An 18,771-nucleotide genomic window follows, 5' to 3' on the forward strand; every position below is an offset into this window, starting at 1 on the left:
GACTGGTGCTGTGTCATTCCCCTGACAAAAAGAACAATATTTCAAGATAATTTGAAGAATTGTTCTTGCTTTTGCATTCATATCAAAGGACAATGCACAGCCTATGGGTAGCTCTAGACCTGTTTCTTATTGTTATGAATACTATAGGATTTGGTTTCTTACCCTGTGGAGAATTCTATGTCATGTTGTAGCCTTGTGTTTTCTTTCATAAGGCTAACTAGGGAAAATTTGGGTGCAGTTTTATAATGAGAATCCACTTGTTCTCCTGGGGGATCTACACTGAATCGGTAGAAACCAAAAGGGAGATGGATTCGGGTTTTAGGAGTCTTTGAGTGAGATAAAACCATTTCTGAATCTGAGTCTTATAAGGTCATGGCTAGTAGAGTAGGTAAATAGTGCTGGAACTCTCCAATAGATAATAATCATTCTTTATTCATTTCTGAGAATTTTATTTTAAAGGGGCACTTGCATATGTTCTTCATTCTCTAGAGGCGTCCCTAAGCAGTCATTGAGTCTCCCTGGTGCCAGCCAGATCTGACAACGTGTGCCTGAGGTCGCCCACAGTGTGGTCCAGGAGACTGTGTGCTCATGGTCAGACGAGCAGTTGCAAGGGGCAGCTTTAACTTAGATTGTTCCACAGGCAGTTCTGCTGACTCCCAGGGTCGAGAACCGCTGCGTGGACCGTTGACTTTGTGGCCCTGCACAGGTTTTCCCATGTTGTCTATTCTGTATAGTCCCAGATGGCATCTGTATGTTGGAAAAGGGGTGATTGTATGAACTAGAATATTTCTAGTCATGCAGTATGGAAAATTCAGGACCTGAATTGAGCCACTGAAAGGGAACATTGCTATCAAGGGGAGCAGAATAAGCTGAGCCTACAGTGTCAGCTAAAGGCATTTAGGCAGAAATACCCTAGTCTGAATAAATGGGCCTATCCAGAGCCAGCTGCATTTTGGAAAATAGGGGCTGGTGCGGGGGAAGTAGGCAGCCTCTGTAGGTCTTGGGAGGAGGGCAGGCCGTGCCAGATGCCCTTCCAGCACAAGGAAGTGCTGGAGTAAGGGGCTGAGTGAATTAGAAAGAGCAAGCATCCTGCTTTTATTTTATGAGAGAAAAGCAAATGACCAAAAGAAGCAGAAGTAAGAAACTTTTCCAAGAAGGCGTGTTCCGGTGCCTTTGTTTTCCAAGCAGTGCAATAACCCCGTCTCCAGCCTCGTGTAGCAACTGACCTTACTGTCATGACTCTGAGTCAGAGAGGTTAAGAGGTTTGGTTCTCTCAGGCGGATAGGGTTATAAAGAGGGTGGGGTAAAGTCGATGAGATCTTTTTTGAACAGCATTCTTGCATTATTTCACTCGTTGGAAGACAAGAAAAATAGAACTTTTTAAAATTGAAATGTAGTTGACTTTTACAATATTATATTAATTTAAGGTACACAACATAGTGATTTGATATTTTTATAGATTACACATCATACAAAGTTATGATAAAAATACCGACTATTCCCTGTGCTTTACCAAACTATTTACTGCTTCTTAAAGGGATAATACTTTTTCGATTTATCCCCTTTCCAAAACCTAAATAACTGAGGTTTTCTCTATCTAAATTAAAAAAATTTTTTTTAATCGAGGCATAATTTACATTCAGGAAAATGTAGAGCCACTGTATATTTGGTTTGATTAGCTTGAGGGGAAGGAATAAACTACTACTGACTATTGTGGGAGCAGGTCAACCTAGAAAACATGAAGCTTAAAATATTAAAAGAGGGTTTTTTAGGAAAGAATCTTCACAAGCTCTTTGCAGGTGGTTTCAGTTGTGATTTGTTTTCATTTACATGGTTCAAGATGGCCAATGTCTTACTGACCTTGTAAGTTTAAGTCACTGTGCTGGGTACTGCAGGGGATTGAAAAATGACTAACATCGGTTTTACCCTCAAGGAGTTTACAACCTAATGCTGAGCTTAAAATAACTGCACAATGAACTGTAATAAAAGGTGGGGTTGAGAGGGTAAAGGAGAAGAAGGAAAATGATAGGATTGGTTTTAATTTAGGCTCCTGGTATGAAGAACAGCACTTTGTTGTATAATACAGAGCTTTGTGTTTGGCAGATAGCCCCAGGCAGTAATGAAATTGCTTCAATTCTCCTTCCATTCAGTTTGCTCCATAATACAAATCTTAAAATATATATAGATGCTCACTTTTTCTTTTTTCTTTTTTTTTTTTTTTTGTGGTAATAAGTTATTGTTACCAGTTCTGTGTTTGGTTCTATAATTGAGGAAAAGGCCTGAATACAAGTCTTCATAAGTTAAAAATGGTTTTGTTTGTTCTCTAAGTAAAACTTGTACTTGGAAGCTTCATGAGAACTGTCAGAAAAACATGTTATTGGACCCAGCAAAAGGCTGAACTTAAACTCTCTTTCTAAGGAGATTTCTTTAGCTCTGAATCTTTCTGCTGAAACACAGTGTCATGGTTTTGATTACATAATATTGTCTCTGAGATAGTACAGCTTTAGAATGGTTATTTTAGTCTGCTTTACCTGGTAGCAGGTAACCAGATAAGAGAGGGGAATCTACTTTAAATTAGATGACTTTTAGTGATATCTTTCTCTTCCTCTGAGAACTTCAGACCGATTTTATTAAAATTCTCATGACCTGAATCAACAATTTAAGTTTATGAGTTTACCCTCCATATTCTTCTTTGAGTTTTGTTTCTTTTGACTGGCAGCTCAAAAACGATAGACAGATATAAAATATGTTAGACCATATTTGCGGAGAAGTTGACTGTGATTTTGTATCTTGTGGTCAGAGCAGGATTTGGTTCTGTGAGGGGAACTGGTAAGTATTCTGATCTGGATCTTACCGGCCTGGATCTCTCATCTTATCCCTTTTTGCTTAGAGTTGAGAATTTTCTTGATGGAAACCCCCAAAGGAGTTTCAGATCATCAGTTTTCATCAACAGATGGGCGAGAGTGGGAGTGGATATTCCCCATTGGTCCCCAAGTCGGATGGACGAGGTACCGCCATCCTCCTGTCCTTTCTGAAATCTCAGCCATGGCTGGGTCCCTGTCCATTTCACATATGCACTCTCATAGCGTGGCCAGAGAGCTGCCCCTGATGAGGTCAGTCACAATGGGCCCTGTAAAGGAGAGTTATAGATTACTATGGTGGGTGGGGATTAGGGTCTGTTTTGATCCTTGGTTGGAACAGAACAAGGTATTTTCAGGGGATGGGAATGGGGAGAGTGTATGTACAAATGAAGTACATGGTAATTATTAAAATATCCCCGGAGTATTAGTCACATTACAGACCATAAGTTTTAGTGACTCAGACAGAATATGTGTAAATATCAAGGGGACTAAAAGGGAATAGAAAATTTGGGAGAGCGTGATCGATTAACCACGACAAATGGTGCCTTTTGGCAAAGTTAGATATTTCTGGCATTTTGAAGAGCTGAGTTGCCTACACTGTCTTTCCTAAGGGAAGAGAGCTATCTTGGGAAGTTCTGATGTTTTTTGTTTTTTGTTTTTTTTCCTGCGGTACACGGGCCTCTCAGTGCTGTGGCCTCTCCCGTTGCGGAGCACAGGCTCCGGACGCGCAGGCTCAGCGGCCATGGCTCACGGGCCCAGCCGCTCCGCGGCACGTGGGATCCCCCCGGACCGGGGCACGAACCTGCGTCCCCTGCATCAGGGGGCGGACTCTCAACCACTGCGCCACCAGGGAAGCCCCAGTTCTGATGTTTTGAGAGCCGTAGTGAAATAAAATAGTGTTTCTCAGAGTGTGTTCAGAATCCCCTAGATTACTTACTAAACATGCAGATTTCTGGCCCTTTTCTCAGTTCTCCTGACTCAACTTGGCCAGTCATCAGAATTCTTAATTCAATAGATTTTTGAAGACTTATGCTGACCTACTTAATAAGAATATCTGGGAGTTGAAGTTGAGAATCACATACCTTCAGGAGCAAAGGCACAACATCACTTCTATGTGTTTTTGCCAGAAATGCATCACATTATTCTAAATTCTAATGATGATAAAACATCAAACAAATCTAAATTAAGACTGATTAGAGGAGACAAATGAGGCATGATAAGGAAGTGGAATGTGTGACCCTAAATTGGATTCTGGACCAGATAGAGAACATCAGTGGTATAATTGATGAAATTAGGATATCTCTAGATTAATTTATAGTGTTACATCAATGTTAACTAATTCTTAATTAATTATACTTAATTTTTAAAATTAATTCTTTTCGAGTTCTTGTTCAACCGTTCATACACCTGTGTAACCTTTGTTCCTTTGCTCTGTAGGCTTACGATCTTTACTGCCCAAGCCAGGCAGATTTTCAGATCTTTCAAAATAATAGTGTGTGAGTTCTGTTAGGCCATACGTACGCGCTTTCTCTTCACATGCAATCCTCACTATTAGGTGACGTTGCTAGACAATGAATAATAGGCGTCCTTTTTTCAAACTGATAAGTGAGGTGTAGTAATTTAGTGGGTTTCTACCAGCACTTGAAAAAATGGCATAGGGGCTTCCCTGGTGGCGCAGTGGTTGAGAGTCTGCCTGCTGATTCAGGGGACATGGGTTCGTGCCCTGGTCCGGGAAGATCCCACATGCCGCAGAGCGGCTGGGCCCGTGAGCCATGGCTGCTGAGCCTGCGCGTCCAGAGCCTGTGCTCCGCAGCGGGAGAGGCCACAACAGTGAGAGGCCCGCGTGCCACAAAAAAAAAAAAAAAAAAAAAAAAGGCATAGAAAATATCAGTGTAAGATAGAGTAAGGTTAAGTATTGTTTCAAGAAACTTTTGTTTCATTTACACATGTATATGTCGCATCTGTACTGGGTGGTCATGTAAAATGTATTTTGTACTGTTGGTTGCCATTAATGGAAAGTTTGAAAGCCCCTGCTTTAAGAGCTATCGGTCTTCTGAAGATATCAATAGATGAAATTGTCAAAAGCGTTATGTTGCATGGACAAATGATAAGGAATTTAGAGCATTTTGTTTGGCACCTCTGGAAGATTTTGGGGGCCAGAAATCAGGGAGTTGTATAAAAGTCAAAGAATTTTGCTGCACTTAGGGTCTTAACCTTTTGCATTTTCAATAGACTTACAAGTCCCAGTACTGATCTGCAGAAAAATCATTTGAATGCAGAATGCCTGGTATGCCTGCAAATAGGTAGACCTGCTGTGGTACCAAATCCTGTGCTTTGTTTCAGGACAGAATTTGGCTGTAAAATTTAAGGGTGTGCTGGGAATTACTGAAAAACAAAAACAAAACAAAAAAACCTAGATGAGATAGAACAGACAAACAGAATGTGCCAGGGAAGAAGAGAGTAATTGCTCAAGAAGCAAGAAGTGGATTTGTCTCACTGCTGTCATGGGCAACTTTCCAAATGCTTCAGGGCAGGAGTTGTATGTGAGTCTTTTCTCTACAACGTTTGCACTTCCTGCTAAGAAAAGTTTTTGAGTACTGTGCCATTTATTAAGTTATTTTAGGAATGGAGTTTGAAGCGCTGTGCACATGTGGTCTTCACACTACCCAGCAGGTGCCCTGCTTGACCTCCAGCTTTTTTGGAGAAAGCCTATGAAAATTTCCTCAGGAAAGTTTTATTATTACTGTTTTTATCAGTTGAATTTTGTTAGGAAATAGTGGACTCTTTAAGATTGGTGAGATCTGGGTTTATTTCTGGCTCTGACACTAATTACTATTTAACAACAGCCAGGTAATTTGACTTTTCTCAGCTTCAGTTTGTCTTCTGTGAAGTATAAGGGGGGTATCTCTGGGATGTTGGGAGAATCAAGTGAAACAGGAAATAGGAAAGAGCTGTGGTCTCTAGAGAGCACTTTACAAATGAGAAAAAGTGATATGTTACTGCTTTTCTCTAATGATTATAAGAGGGTTGCATAGTGAAGAGGTTTCTATGGATGAAAGTCTCATGGCACATTAAACAAGTCTTTTATAGAGTTATTACAAAAATCTATAAGGGAAAAGCTGGAGGAAGTTCTCTCATATCATACTGAGTTGAGACCAAACTCAGTGCTTTAGGAATTTAGTCTTGGGGAGGCCTTGAAAGCATGGAGTGGGGTTATACACCATATTTATTGAGTAAAACCGTTACCCATACTGGAGAAATTTTACAAAATTAAAGTTGTTGCTCATTCTGATGGAAATACAACACCCAGATGATTAAACCAACTTAGTTTGCCTCCTGCTGAAACGTGCGGTTGTGGGACAGGTATTTAATTTTTAAAAGGATGGGTATTGAATTTAATTTCCCGGAGACTATTATAATCAAAAATGTTTTTAGCCCAATTGTTTGCTCTTTGACTGTTAACTAACACGATGATTCAATCAAGCTTTATTCAGTTCAAACTAAATCCTTTGGAACCAGCCCATGTAGTTTCAACTTAGTTTCATTTCCTGGAGGGAAGGGTGCGGGATTCCCCCCCTCCCCCCCAGTTTCCCATAAAGAGTATAAACTTCAATACAGGCAAATTTCAACAAGATGAGAGGACAAGTCTTTTTGGAAATCCCTCTCTTCCCTTCATCAGATGTTGTAAAGAGTTTTTAAAGTCCCTTTTGCAGTTTTCTAGATGAGCATTCACTAGTCAGCCTTTTTTCCTTTCAAAGCAACTTTCCCTCTTTTTCTGGCCTAAAAATATGCAAATATTCATGAGTTAATTTCTTTCTTTTCTTTTCATGTATCTATAACTACATATTTCCTAGAGAATTGTATTTTAATGAGATTGTCAGAGTTTCCCAGCCAACCCCATTGCAAGATGTTTTAGGGCAATACATTTTAATTTTTTCTAATTCTACACTGAAGAAATCTTAACAGGGTATTTAAGTCAGGTGATACAAATGAGACTGGTAAAAGTACTTTAAAGAACTATGGTGCTGGAAGGGGTTTCCTTCCTATGTCAAAACCATTTCAGAAACTGCATGAATGACCTTTATTTTCTTCTCTGTAGCACACACAACTATAATTTCCCATGACTATTTATGGTCTGTACAGACTTCTTCTTTTCTTTTTTTTTTTGTACAGCCTTTTTCTAACTTCCTTTTTTTTTTTTAATGTCAACGGAATACATGTTTCTTTAATGGAAAATGTTCTATTTTGGGGAAGCTGCTTTTCCTTAGATAAGTAGTGGAGTTGGGCCGTGCGTGTGTAAGTGTGTGGAGGTCGCAAGATTGGAGAGTATTAACTTAGTGGACTGAGGGCTTGGGATGACAGTTTTGTTGATGACTCCCGAATACAAAGCTTTCTTTTTATCCAAGATTAAAAATATCTGTACCTGGTATTCCAGAGTCTTCCTTTTTAAGGAAGATTTTATTCTTTTTTACTAACATATGGTAAAATAGTCCTGAATTGAATGCTGAACATTTCAAACCTGGGTGGTTTTGAAACGAGAAAGGCAGTTCATTAACAGGGTAGTTCTAGGTAAGGGGTGGGGGACAAGTCAGCTTTGACCTTGGTAACTATGGCAGGTGAGTCCTGTGGGCTGAACGCTCTCCATGCTCGGGTCACTGGGGCTTCACTATGGAACACACGTGGTGGAGATCCACCGTGAAGCAGCAGGGTTGTCTGCCCGTGAGCCATGCACAGTTCCTGCTCTGTCCTTCTCTTCCCTTTCCAGTGATTTGGAATCTGATCACAGCAAGGATTCTGTTTCAGTTCTCCAGCTTTTTTGCATTTATCTGTGTTTCACAATAACTATGGAAGGAATTACAGTTTTTGACAGTTTTAGTTATCTCAGGTGTAAAAACATTCTTCATAGTTTAGCTATTGTTCACTCTATCATTTGGATAACTGGTAGCATATACATCTTGTTTTAATGTAAATTTTACTGAAGTATAATATAGATACAGAAAAGGGGCCGTATCGTAACTGTAGCACTTGATAAATTTTCTCAAAGTGAACACACTCGTGTGACCAGCACTCAGATCAAGAACCAGAATGTTATCATATTGGAAAAATTAGAAGCTGTCTCCTAGACACTGCTTCCCGTCCCTGACTTCTAATACCGTAGATAAGTTTTGCCTGATTTTGAACTCTATAATTATGGAATCGTGCAGTGTATCCTCTGGTATCTGGCTTCTTTTACTCAATATTATATTTGTGAGATTCATCCTATTGATACATGTAGTTGTTCTTCATTTTCACTACTACATAGTATTACACTATTTTACTACAGAGTAAATTATCCCTTGCAGTTGTGAATATATGTCAGTAAAATATGGTTTGGGCATCATACTGAAAAGGACTTAGTCACTATGTGATTTAGTTGTATTGTGATCTGATGTCTAATTATTTTATTACTATAAGAGCTCTTTTATTTTAAAATAGGCAATTGTTTTTCTCTTTCTTAAGACAGAATATTAATTTTATCTTATCATTATCCCTTCGACTTCCCACCAGCTATAAAATTAATCACTTGCTCTCACCTTTGTGCTTCCATAAAAATTGATTTCTCTTTGTAGTTAACACACACAGATAGCTCCTGTGTTCATTATGGACAGTGGAGTCACATATCTATATGCCTGCCAAAGCCAAGACCTATCTTTTTTTTTGTTTTAAACTTTTTATTTTATATTGGAGTTTAGCCGATTAACAATGTTGTGATAGTTTCAGGTGCACAGCAAAGCGACTCAGCCCTACATATAGATGTATCTGTTCTCCCCCAGACTCCCCTCTCATCCAGGCTGCCACATAACATTGAGCAGAGTCCCCTGTGCTATATAGTAGGTCCTTGTTGGTTATCCTTTTTAAATATAGCAGTGTGTACATGTCAATCCCAAACTCCCTAACTATCCCTTCCCTCCACCCTTCCTCCCGGTAACCATAAGTTCATTCTCTGAGTCTGTGAGTCGGTTTCTATTTTGTAAGTACGTCCATTTGTATCATTTCTTTTTAGATTCCACATATAAGTGATATCATACGATATTTCTCTTTCTCTGTCTGACTTACTTCACTCAGTATGACAATCTCTAGGTCCATCCATGTTCCTGCAGATGCCATTATTTCATTCTTTTTTATGGCTGGGTAATATTCCCTTGTATATTTACATACCACATCTTCTTTATCCATTCCTCTGTCAATGGACATTTAGGTTGCTTCCATGCCAAGACCTACCTTTAAATTCATGTTTCTAAACCCAGTTTCTAATATGCCAGGTATCAATCAGAAAAATTCTAGGTTTGTTGAGGATTCTGGACTAGACCTGTGGCTTATCAGTGGGATTCTGTTGCATTTTTGTCATTGTAGCCTGAGATTCCTGAATGCATCTGCAAACAAACTGGAAACCCTTCCTCCAGCCACACTTTCTGAAGAGACAAACAGCGTCTTACAGGAGTTGTATTTGACAAATAACAACCTCACAGATAAATGTGTACCCTTGTTAACAGGACACCCCCATCTGAAGATTCTTCACATGGCCTATAACCGACTTCAAAGTTTTCCAGCAAGGTAAAAGAAGATTGCAGAGTGACATCCTTCCTTGCATTTCTGAAAAGGGACTCATAGATGGAAAGGCAAAAACTAACATGTTTATTTCCCAGATAATGTAAAGCTTGTTCCTCCTGATTCTTATTCACAGTGTCTTTTATATAAGCCATTGTCAGCATTCCCTGAAAGAGAAATGTGTTCATTTTTCTAATATGGATGTATCCAAGGACCCAATTGCTAGAATGTTCTTATGATTTTGAAATAAGGCATGTCATCTAGCAGGTATATTTTTTCTTTTGCTTCCTTTTAACCAGTCAAATTAAAAAAAAAAAATTAACCTAGTATGGTGTGTGAGAATTAGAACGTAAACTAGGAACCTGAAGGTTCTCAATTAGCTAATAGCTTTTGTATTTATGCTTATGGTATAAAAAACAATGGTGGCCTGTGCATTCATAGAAACTGTGACATTACAAATAATTTATGGCTCTTAGAAAATTCTACTTTTAAGTCTGTTTTAATTTTAATTTCTAATTTTGGGGAGCAGTGGCATTGTATCTTGCTTTGAGTGAAGCTTTAACAAGTTAGGTCTTAGAACTCACGCCCACACATCAAAGAAGCAAACGCTAACCCCTCTGGTATTCTGCTGCTAACTGCAACTTAGCACTGGGCCAAAGCAAAATATGGGGACAGCCTCCCTCTGCTAGCATCAACGATACCAGTCTGTTGAAACCCTTACTAAAGGAGGGAGGCCCAAATATGCATTGACTTCAAGTATTACTCTATTTTTGTAGTATACATTTATTTCTTTACTTTTTCCCATCATTTGATGTTACTGATTAAGCTTTTCTTTCTTTCTTTCTTTCTTTTTCTTTTAATGTACTTTTCTTTTACTATGGAATGCGATGCTATTTTTGGAAGAAAACATAGTAGTCACATAACAATAATATCTCTGAAAGGGCTCATGGTCCTCATTTGATGATGAATGACTAAGGCCAGCAGGAGAAATGCTCATCAGCTCAAATTCTGAGGGTATCCCCCAGGGACCCATGCCAGTAGTAATCACCCTAACTACAGAGAATTTTTTTTTGACCACCTTCTTTCTATGTTGAGGGATAGAAACTTCTTCAACATATTTTCTTTCTTGGACCTGATGTCTATACTTTCAATCTTTTTCCATGCCTGTTACTCATTGGTTTCTCCACATGTCTTTTCACAATATGATGACAACATATTCAAATAATAATCTTACAAATTCAGGCTATCATAGATGGATTACTTCACAGTCTGTGCATACAGTATTGTTTGTAGCATATCCTAATACTATGTTGAATGTTTATGATATTAAATGATCTGATTTCATAAGATAAAAACTTAGTTCTTGTATCTTCGGCGTATATTTATTTTCAAGTAAGCAAATAAGGTAACCTTTATTTTTGGGAGAAAACAGAAAGAAAAGCAATAAAGTGTTTCTTGCTAAATTTTTAAATTTTTTGTGACAAATGAAACCACAGCAAGGAGAGGAGATACCAATAACTCTAAACTAAATGATTTAGATTGTAAGTTTGAGTTGCACTCACTGGGAATCCTGCACTTGTTAGATTGCACCTTCACAAGTGGTGGGAAAAGGGCCAGAGGAGTGATAGATGCATTATAGGTTTGTAGAGGCAGAGGGTTTTTTCCCTCCAGATTTACAGAGAATATAAGAAACCCTAATTCTGAAGTTTTTCTTTATTGGGTTACTGTAATTATTGATTAATGTAATTAAATAGTAATTCTACATTATAGGTTAAGATTGAACAATACAAGACATTCTTAAACAAAAGTGTTAGATCATATTAGGACTTGTTATTAAGGTAAGATCAGAAAGATTCTTTCTTTGTAGGTGTTTAGCAGGAGTTGAGAGAAATTTCTTTTGGGTACAGATTGAATTGGGGCATTGACAGAGGTCGAGAGATGATCCAGATGACCTTCCAGCATCCTACTCCTCGTGACCACCTTGTTATCACAAAGGATGTCCAAGGAATTTGGGGAGTGGTGTTTCAGGAGAAAGCATATCTTCATATAAACCATACCCTTTTCTCCTCTATACATTCCCTTGAGGTTTCAGTGCCAATACAAAGAAATAATACTCTCACACTAAGCTCTTTTAAAGCACATTGATTAGATTAATGCTAACTTTTGACCCATTTGAGTAGGATTTTCACTGGAGTTCAGATTAAGCTACATAGTAAAGTGGTTGTTGTCAGGATAACTTAATTCACACACACAGAGTTTTCATGGGAAAAGGACGTCCATTTTTCTTCTTGTTGCCAATTCAAACAGCTGAAGTTAAGAGTTTCTGTTTTGTAGTAAGAAAGGAGCTATCAAAATACTTTGATACTCAAAAACAGTAGTGAAAAACTTGTCTGTTAAAATGACTAGTGCAAGTGAATCTTTAAAGAATCTTCAGAGTCATAGTAAATTACCTTTTGGTTCTCATTGTCTATTATTTTCTTTCTAAATTTCCTTATAGTTATTTTGTGACCTGCCCACCCTTGGATTTTCTCTTTTTCAGTAAAATGGCAAAGCTGGAGGAACTTGAAGAAATTGACATCAGTGGGAATAAACTGAAGGCCGTCCCGACAACTATCATGAATTGCAGGCGCATGCACACGGCGATTGCTCACTCCAACTGCATTGAAGTCTTTCCTGAAGTTATGCAGCTCCCAGAAATCAAGGTACGTGGGTCGATTCCATACACTCCAAGCTTCAGGTCCACAGAGAGACTTGTTTTCTCTAATTCGTCAGTTCCGGATGTTCGCACCCTTGTTGGATTTCCTCAGCATGAAGACTTCTCTGATGTCCTTGCTGCATCCTTCCTCAGCACTGGGCTACACCTCTGGGTCGGCAGAGGGAAAAAACAAACAAACAAACAAAAAACCAGTGATCCAAAACCACTGGACTGGGAGTGGGGAAAATTGTATTCTGGGCTCTGTCCCTAACTAGCCACATAGCCACCTAACTCTTTCCCATCTGTCTTACAATACTTGTCCTACTTATTTCCAGGGTGGTTAGGAGACTCAGAGGCTGAATCAGGTTTGACAGCAGTTTGAAATGGTTAACGGTATCTCTGCACAGCCCTCCCCCCAACTCCCCTAATTAAGAGTATCCACCACCCCAGCACCCGATTAGTCCTAATTCCCTATATAGATGTAGTCTCATTAGTGTTACCATTACCAAACATTCACTTCAATTTAATGAAGCCTGACAGAACAGATAGTATTCCCATTTGGTAGGTGAGGAAACTGAGGTGCTGAAAAGAAAGTGGTTTCTGTAAACTGAAGACAGCAAATTGGTGGCAGAGACGTTCTGCCATTCCTGGCTCCTGACTCAGGGCAGTCTCACCAGATGAAACCAGTTCACTAGGATGAAAACCATCTAACAACTTTTTATTCTTTTTTTTTTTTTTTTTGGAGCAAAGAGTAAGAAGTTCTTTCATTTTGCATTTTAGCATTTCTGATGGTTAGTTTTGTGCTTAATAAAAAATAATTCTGGTTATAGAGTAGGAGCATATTCTAATCTCCTAAAAAGGAACAAAAGTCATCCTATTTGAAGACACTTTGAATAGCATGAATAATTTTTCACCACAGGAGTTTTTGTACATTTACTTGGTTGAGGTGTGTACAAGCCATTTGATAAGTGTGTGCATGTGTGTGTGTGCTTCAGCCATGAAACATTTTACTGTGAGCGCACCGTCACCTCATGCATGACCGTGGCATTTTAGAACACTTACTGTTAACTAGCAGAAATATTTTATTTTTACTTTATGTACCTTTTACAGTAGGTAAGAGGTGGGGCTCTGGAGGAGGACAGGTCTAGAGGTGGATCCCAACTAAAAGCTGCTTAATTGCTCCGTTTCCTCATATGTAAAATGAGAATGAGGGAAAGAACAGTGCTTCCTTTACAGTATTGCTGTGAAGATGAAATGAAATAATACATGTAAAGCATTTGAAATAGAAGTGGCACCTGGTAAGAACTCTGTAAATGTTAACTATAATTAGTTACAAGACCTCGATGAAGTTCAACTCTGATGTTGATTATATGGAGCAACTGTTCTGGCTGACGATCCACAAAATCCAGGAAATCTGTCACTTAAGCAAATGCTTCTTTGCTTCCATCCCAGGAGCAGTGTTGACAGCTTAGCTTTCCAGGGGCCGCTCCACTGCCCATTACTCCATGGGGCATGTGGTGTCTGTCACGGGGCCTCATTAAACAGGTCTCTGTGCACCGAGGTCTGGAGATTAACCTCCTGTTTGCTGGTCTTACTTTCTGCACCTGTCTTTTAATGTTATATAACTCTTAATCGTAGATTCCTTTTTTTTTTTAAGTATCTGGTTTAAAGTACAGATACAGATAGACATTTAAACTTTTCAAGTTTTGACTGAATTTTGCAAAATACAAATGTTGCTCTATGAAAGCAAATCTTCTCTTAGACCGTTGCTTGGATTCCTGGATTCTAAAATTGGTGCCCTTGTGTTTCCATCTAATTCCTTCCCCTGTACCCTGCTTTACAGCTCCTTTTAAAATTTTACTTTTGGTATTACTTTTTTTTTACAGTTTTTCTTCTTTTGTTCTTTGATTTTTAACCCCAGATATTGTAGCTTAGCATTTTCCTTATGTTAAAAATGTCCAGTGTTTCTGACCCAGCTCTTCCATTACCAAGAGATATTTTGTTGCTGGGGTTTTATTTGTGGGGGGGGGGGCGGTGCGGTGAGCAGTATCAAGTCCCCTTTATGTACAAAGTACAAACTTTGCAGCCCTGGACAGACAGTGATATTGAAAAAGTAGTACTTATATTGTTTGAGAACTCTGAACTGATATTTTAGTGTTATTTCATATGAGAATATTTTAAGTTGCTATATAAGTATTTATGCAGATTTAAACCATCCAAGGGACTTCCCTGACGGTCCAGTGGTTGAGACTTCATGCTTGCAATGCAGGGGGGCGCAGGTTCAATCCCTGGTTGGGGAACTAAGATTCCACATGCCGTGCAGTGTGGCCAAAAATAAATAAATAAATAAATAAACCATCCAAAAGAAAATTCCTGGTAAAAATATTTGCTGTAAACAGATGATAAAATACCTATGGGAGTCTTCACTGCAAAGTGAGCCCTAAAGCATGTTTCTAATGGAAAAGAAATGATTTTTTTCCTAAGCTGAAATACTCCAGCCGCTATTAAAATATTATCATTGAGTTAATAATCCTAGATTGTATTCTTATTGTTTCTTGAAAATAAAGTACAATAATTGTAAAGTATTTCATAAAAGGTATGAAGATCATTGCAATTATAAACATTAACAGATAATTTAATGAAGGATAAGATCCTGGTATATTTAGCTAGTTCTCTGTGAGCAGTCTCATCTTTTAAGACATTAAAAAAAAGTGCTTGTTCACTGCTTTGTTACCAAAGCTTTAATACCAAGTATCATTTAAAGGGTAAACAAGTTTGCTTATTAAAATATATATGCTAGGGCTTCCCTGGTGGCACGGTGGTTGAGAGTCCGCCTGCCGATGCAGGGAACACGGGTTCGTGCCCCGGTCCGGGAGGATCCCACATGCCGCGGAGCGGCTGGGCCCGTGAGCCATGGCCGCTGGGCCTGTGCGTCCGGAGCCTGTGCTCTGCAGCGGGAGAGGCCACAGCAGTGAGAGGCCCGCGTACCACAAAAAAAAAAAAAAAAAAAAAAAATATATATATATATATATATATATATATATATGCTAAAATGTAGTTTTTTATTTTACTTTATTATTTTTTTAATGTAGTTTTTTAAACTTGTAAAATCAGGCCATTATTCATGTACACCTAAAACAGAGACTGTATGCATCCCCTATTCCTGGATAAAATTTAGGGCTGGCCTCTTCTCATTTTGGTGCATTTGGTGAGATTTGTTAAAGTGATCATCAGGCATCAAATTCTGTACTTGGGCAAGAAGGTCATATAAATTCGTAGGAAAAAAAGTATATTTTTTTAGAGTTTTTCGATGAGCTCACGTGCACCCAAAGTCCTAGCAGTTTTGTTCCTTAGTATTGACATTATTGTCTTCGCCTTTGTTTAGCACTTTCAAATCAGTCTTCCAAACCCCACCACCAGTCCTGTGTTCCTGGAGCAGGTCATGTTCTGTTCTGATTCTAAAATAGACAGACCTCCCTCTGGATACGGATCAGCTCTCAATCACCACATAAGCCAGACTTGGCTTGGCTGGTCCCAGGCCGAGGTCCTCACGTAGGCTGCTAGAGCTGATGAACCTGAAAAGCAGAGGCGGCCGCGGGTGGGGCACTCGGCTTCTCTTCCTCAGGGGCCCTTCGCCGAACCACATCGCAGTCACGTTGATCATGTAGGAGTTCTGCAACAACACCAAAGCTTTTAGTTGAGTTACTTCCAATTAGGGACATAGTACTACCTTGTTTGAAGTGTGGTTTAAGCAGATGAAAGAAATGTGTGACACATAAAATGAATGAAATTTGAAATTTAGACACCATATATCAGCAACTTTTGTCAAATTTTCCATTTCCCTGTGGTGTCCTGATTCTGATTACTGGGTGAACAGCATCTTTTAAAATGTTTTAAGTTCTCTTCAGAAGGTTATTTTCATGTTTGTGCTATGCAGTAATAAACCACTTGGATAAGTTGAGTGACTTCATCTTTAGGACTGTTATTTCACTTCATGGAGTATGAAGTATTTTTAATATGCCACACTCTTGAGAACAATGGCTACAGGAAGTTGAATTTCCCTTGGAATCAAGCCATGTTGTTTCTAAAGTGAGATGAGAGAGAACCAGCTCAGTCATAGAACACAAAGAACACGGGGAAACGGCTAGGTCAGAATGGATGAAAGAAAAGACACTAATTCTTTGGAAAGTAGGATAATGGAAATAAAGACAGATCAGGGACCAGTTAGATGTCAGTTTGGTAGAGTAGTTGACCTACTAGACTTAAAAGGTCATCTAGGAACTGCAGTATCCAAAAACCAGGAAGCAGGAGCAATTGTCATTATGGTCCTGGAATCTGGGTAATGGTTATTTAGGAATTCTTCTAACATTTGGGGAATCCGGCATCCATTCCTGTTTGGGACAAGAGCTAAGGAAAAAGGAATGAAGCAGTGTCTACCAGGACATGGCCATTTAAGCCACTTTTCTCCCTGCCTCACTAGCAACTCACCAGCAGGAAGCTAGGACTGCATAGTCTCTGTCCTTCAAAGTTGGACTAATTTATTAACTCAGACTACTTTGTTTTTTTAACTCTAGTTTTAAAAATTATTTCAGCAGCCCTTTTAAACACAAAGCCATGCCTTTTACAATGAGATACTGCATGCATCTTATGAAGTGGGTTATATGTACATACAGATAAAGAACTGGTCCTCTGTGAGCTCATGCATATTAAAAGTATCCCCTTAGAGATGCTCCTGGAGAAAGGAGCACTTGTGACCATGAGTCCTCAAAGAAGTTGGCTGTGAAGTGGTCACTGTCCTGCTCTTCAAAGTCTTCTATTGGTAAGGAGAAAGAGAAGTGAGCTCATATGCTCCCAAATCTGGAATACAGCCTGGAATCATATATAAATTTCTTTGAAGTCTCCTGTTTGATCTAAAATTACATGCTAATTTTGTGCTCTTACTTTTTACCATTTCTTCTAGTTTTAATGTAAAAGTAAAGGCTCTTCCTCTCCATAATCTTTGAGTAACACTGAAGCCCCCAGAAGCATGGGCCAGGTGTCCTGTAACTTTGTGATATACCACTGAGTCTCCCCAAGGGCACACATAACCAACTTTATGAGGTTATGAAATTTATGAGGTAAAGGAATTGCTTAGTTTATATAGGATGCGTTTTCTTAAAGTCAGATTTTATAAATAATTTATTTTGGTGTTTAAGGGAATTTGCTATTTGGAGGAATGGAATGCTATTTGATGGATCAAGTTTTTTTTTTTTTTTTTAATTTATGGCTGTGTTGGGTCTTTGTTTCTGTGCGAGGGCTTTCTCCAGTTGTGGCAAGCGGGGGCCACTCTTTTTTTTTTTTTTTTTTTTGCGGTACGCGGGCCTCTAACTGTTGTGGCCTCTCCCATTGCGGGGCACAGGCTCCGGACGTGCAGGCTCAGCAGCCATGGCTCACGGGCCCAGCCGCTCCGCGGCATGTGGGATCTTCCCGGACCGGGGCACGAACCCGTGTCCCCTGCATCGGCAGGCGGACTCTCAACCACTGCGCCACCAGGGAAGCCCGGGGGCCACTCTTGATCGCGGTGCGCGGGCCTCTCACTATCGCGGCCTCTCTTGTTGCGGAGCACAGGCTCCAGACGCGCAGGCTCAGTAGTTGTAGTTCATGAGCCTAGTTGCTCCGCGGCATGTGGGATCTTCCCAGACCAGGGCTCGAACCTGTGTCCCCTGCATTGGCAGGCAGATTCTCAACCACTGCGCCACCAGGGAAGCCCTGAGGATTTTTTTTAAAACAAAGTTTTACCCTGATTGTCATTTTTGTCAAGTAGTTGCCAATAAGGTTTCCTAAATCTAAAATCCAGTTGAGAAAAATCACAGATACTGTATATAAATTTAAAAGGAAGAGTCTGTACAAATGAAAGTTCTTCTTTTGCAATTTCCTGAAAGGTGGAGAGGTTCAAACAATATACATTCCTGAATAATTAGAGACAAATACACTATTACATAGAAAAACGAACTTCAACCTTGGCTTTAGGGTCTGTGTTTAAAGTAAAAGGTTCAGACTGGCTCTCTTATTTAATAGGTTTACTTAGATGTGTGAACATCCTACAGCGATGATGACTTAGCCTTTTGCAACATCAAGAATATGTAGTAGTTTAAGTGTTAAAAGAGAATTTGACTTAAAGTTATATAATGAGAAATACTACACATGTGTGTACATGTATTTTACTCTAAAGCTAAAATGTTCGGGTTCCTGTAGGACTCTGAGAGAGGGAGGTGGTATAGACGACTTCAGCGTGAGACACAATCTGTAGCTCACCGTTTGGCCCCTACCTGCCTCTCCAGCCTCGTCTTCTGCTCTCGGGCCCGACCATCTCCAACCACCCCAACCACTCTTGCTTCGTGTCCTGGTATACCGTGCATCACTCTGTCTCCTGCCTGGTGCACGTGCTGCCAGTGCTTGCTAGATGCCCTCCTGTTGCCATCTGCCTCTTTAGCTTTAATTTTGATTCTTCACAAAAATCCTCTCCTGGAAAGCCCTCTCTGTGGTCTCAGTAGCTGCCCCTTCTCTGTCACAGCCACGCACACTTGTACACATCGTTGATCATAGCAGCTGGAGGTAGGTAGTGGTGTTTGTTTCCCCCTTTAGCCT

General features: G+C 39.6%; 1 protein-coding gene across 1 annotated transcript in view; it reads left to right on the forward strand.

The window, feature by feature from the left end:
• Nucleotides 1-18,771, forward strand: part of PHLPP1 (PH domain and leucine rich repeat protein phosphatase 1) — a 211,736-nt gene that overhangs the window by 168,682 nt on the left and 24,283 nt on the right. The window contains exons 11-12 of the mRNA XM_081251786.1: nt 9,255-9,455; nt 11,989-12,151. Coding sequence (XP_081107912.1) covers nt 9,255-9,455; nt 11,989-12,151 — 364 coding nt within the window. The remainder of the gene's footprint in view (nt 1-9,254; nt 9,456-11,988; nt 12,152-18,771) is intronic.

This window comes from Mesoplodon bidens, assembly GCF_964165515.1.
Source record: "Mesoplodon bidens genome assembly, chromosome: 13".
Taxonomy (NCBI): Eukaryota; Metazoa; Chordata; class Mammalia; order Artiodactyla; family Ziphiidae; genus Mesoplodon; species Mesoplodon bidens.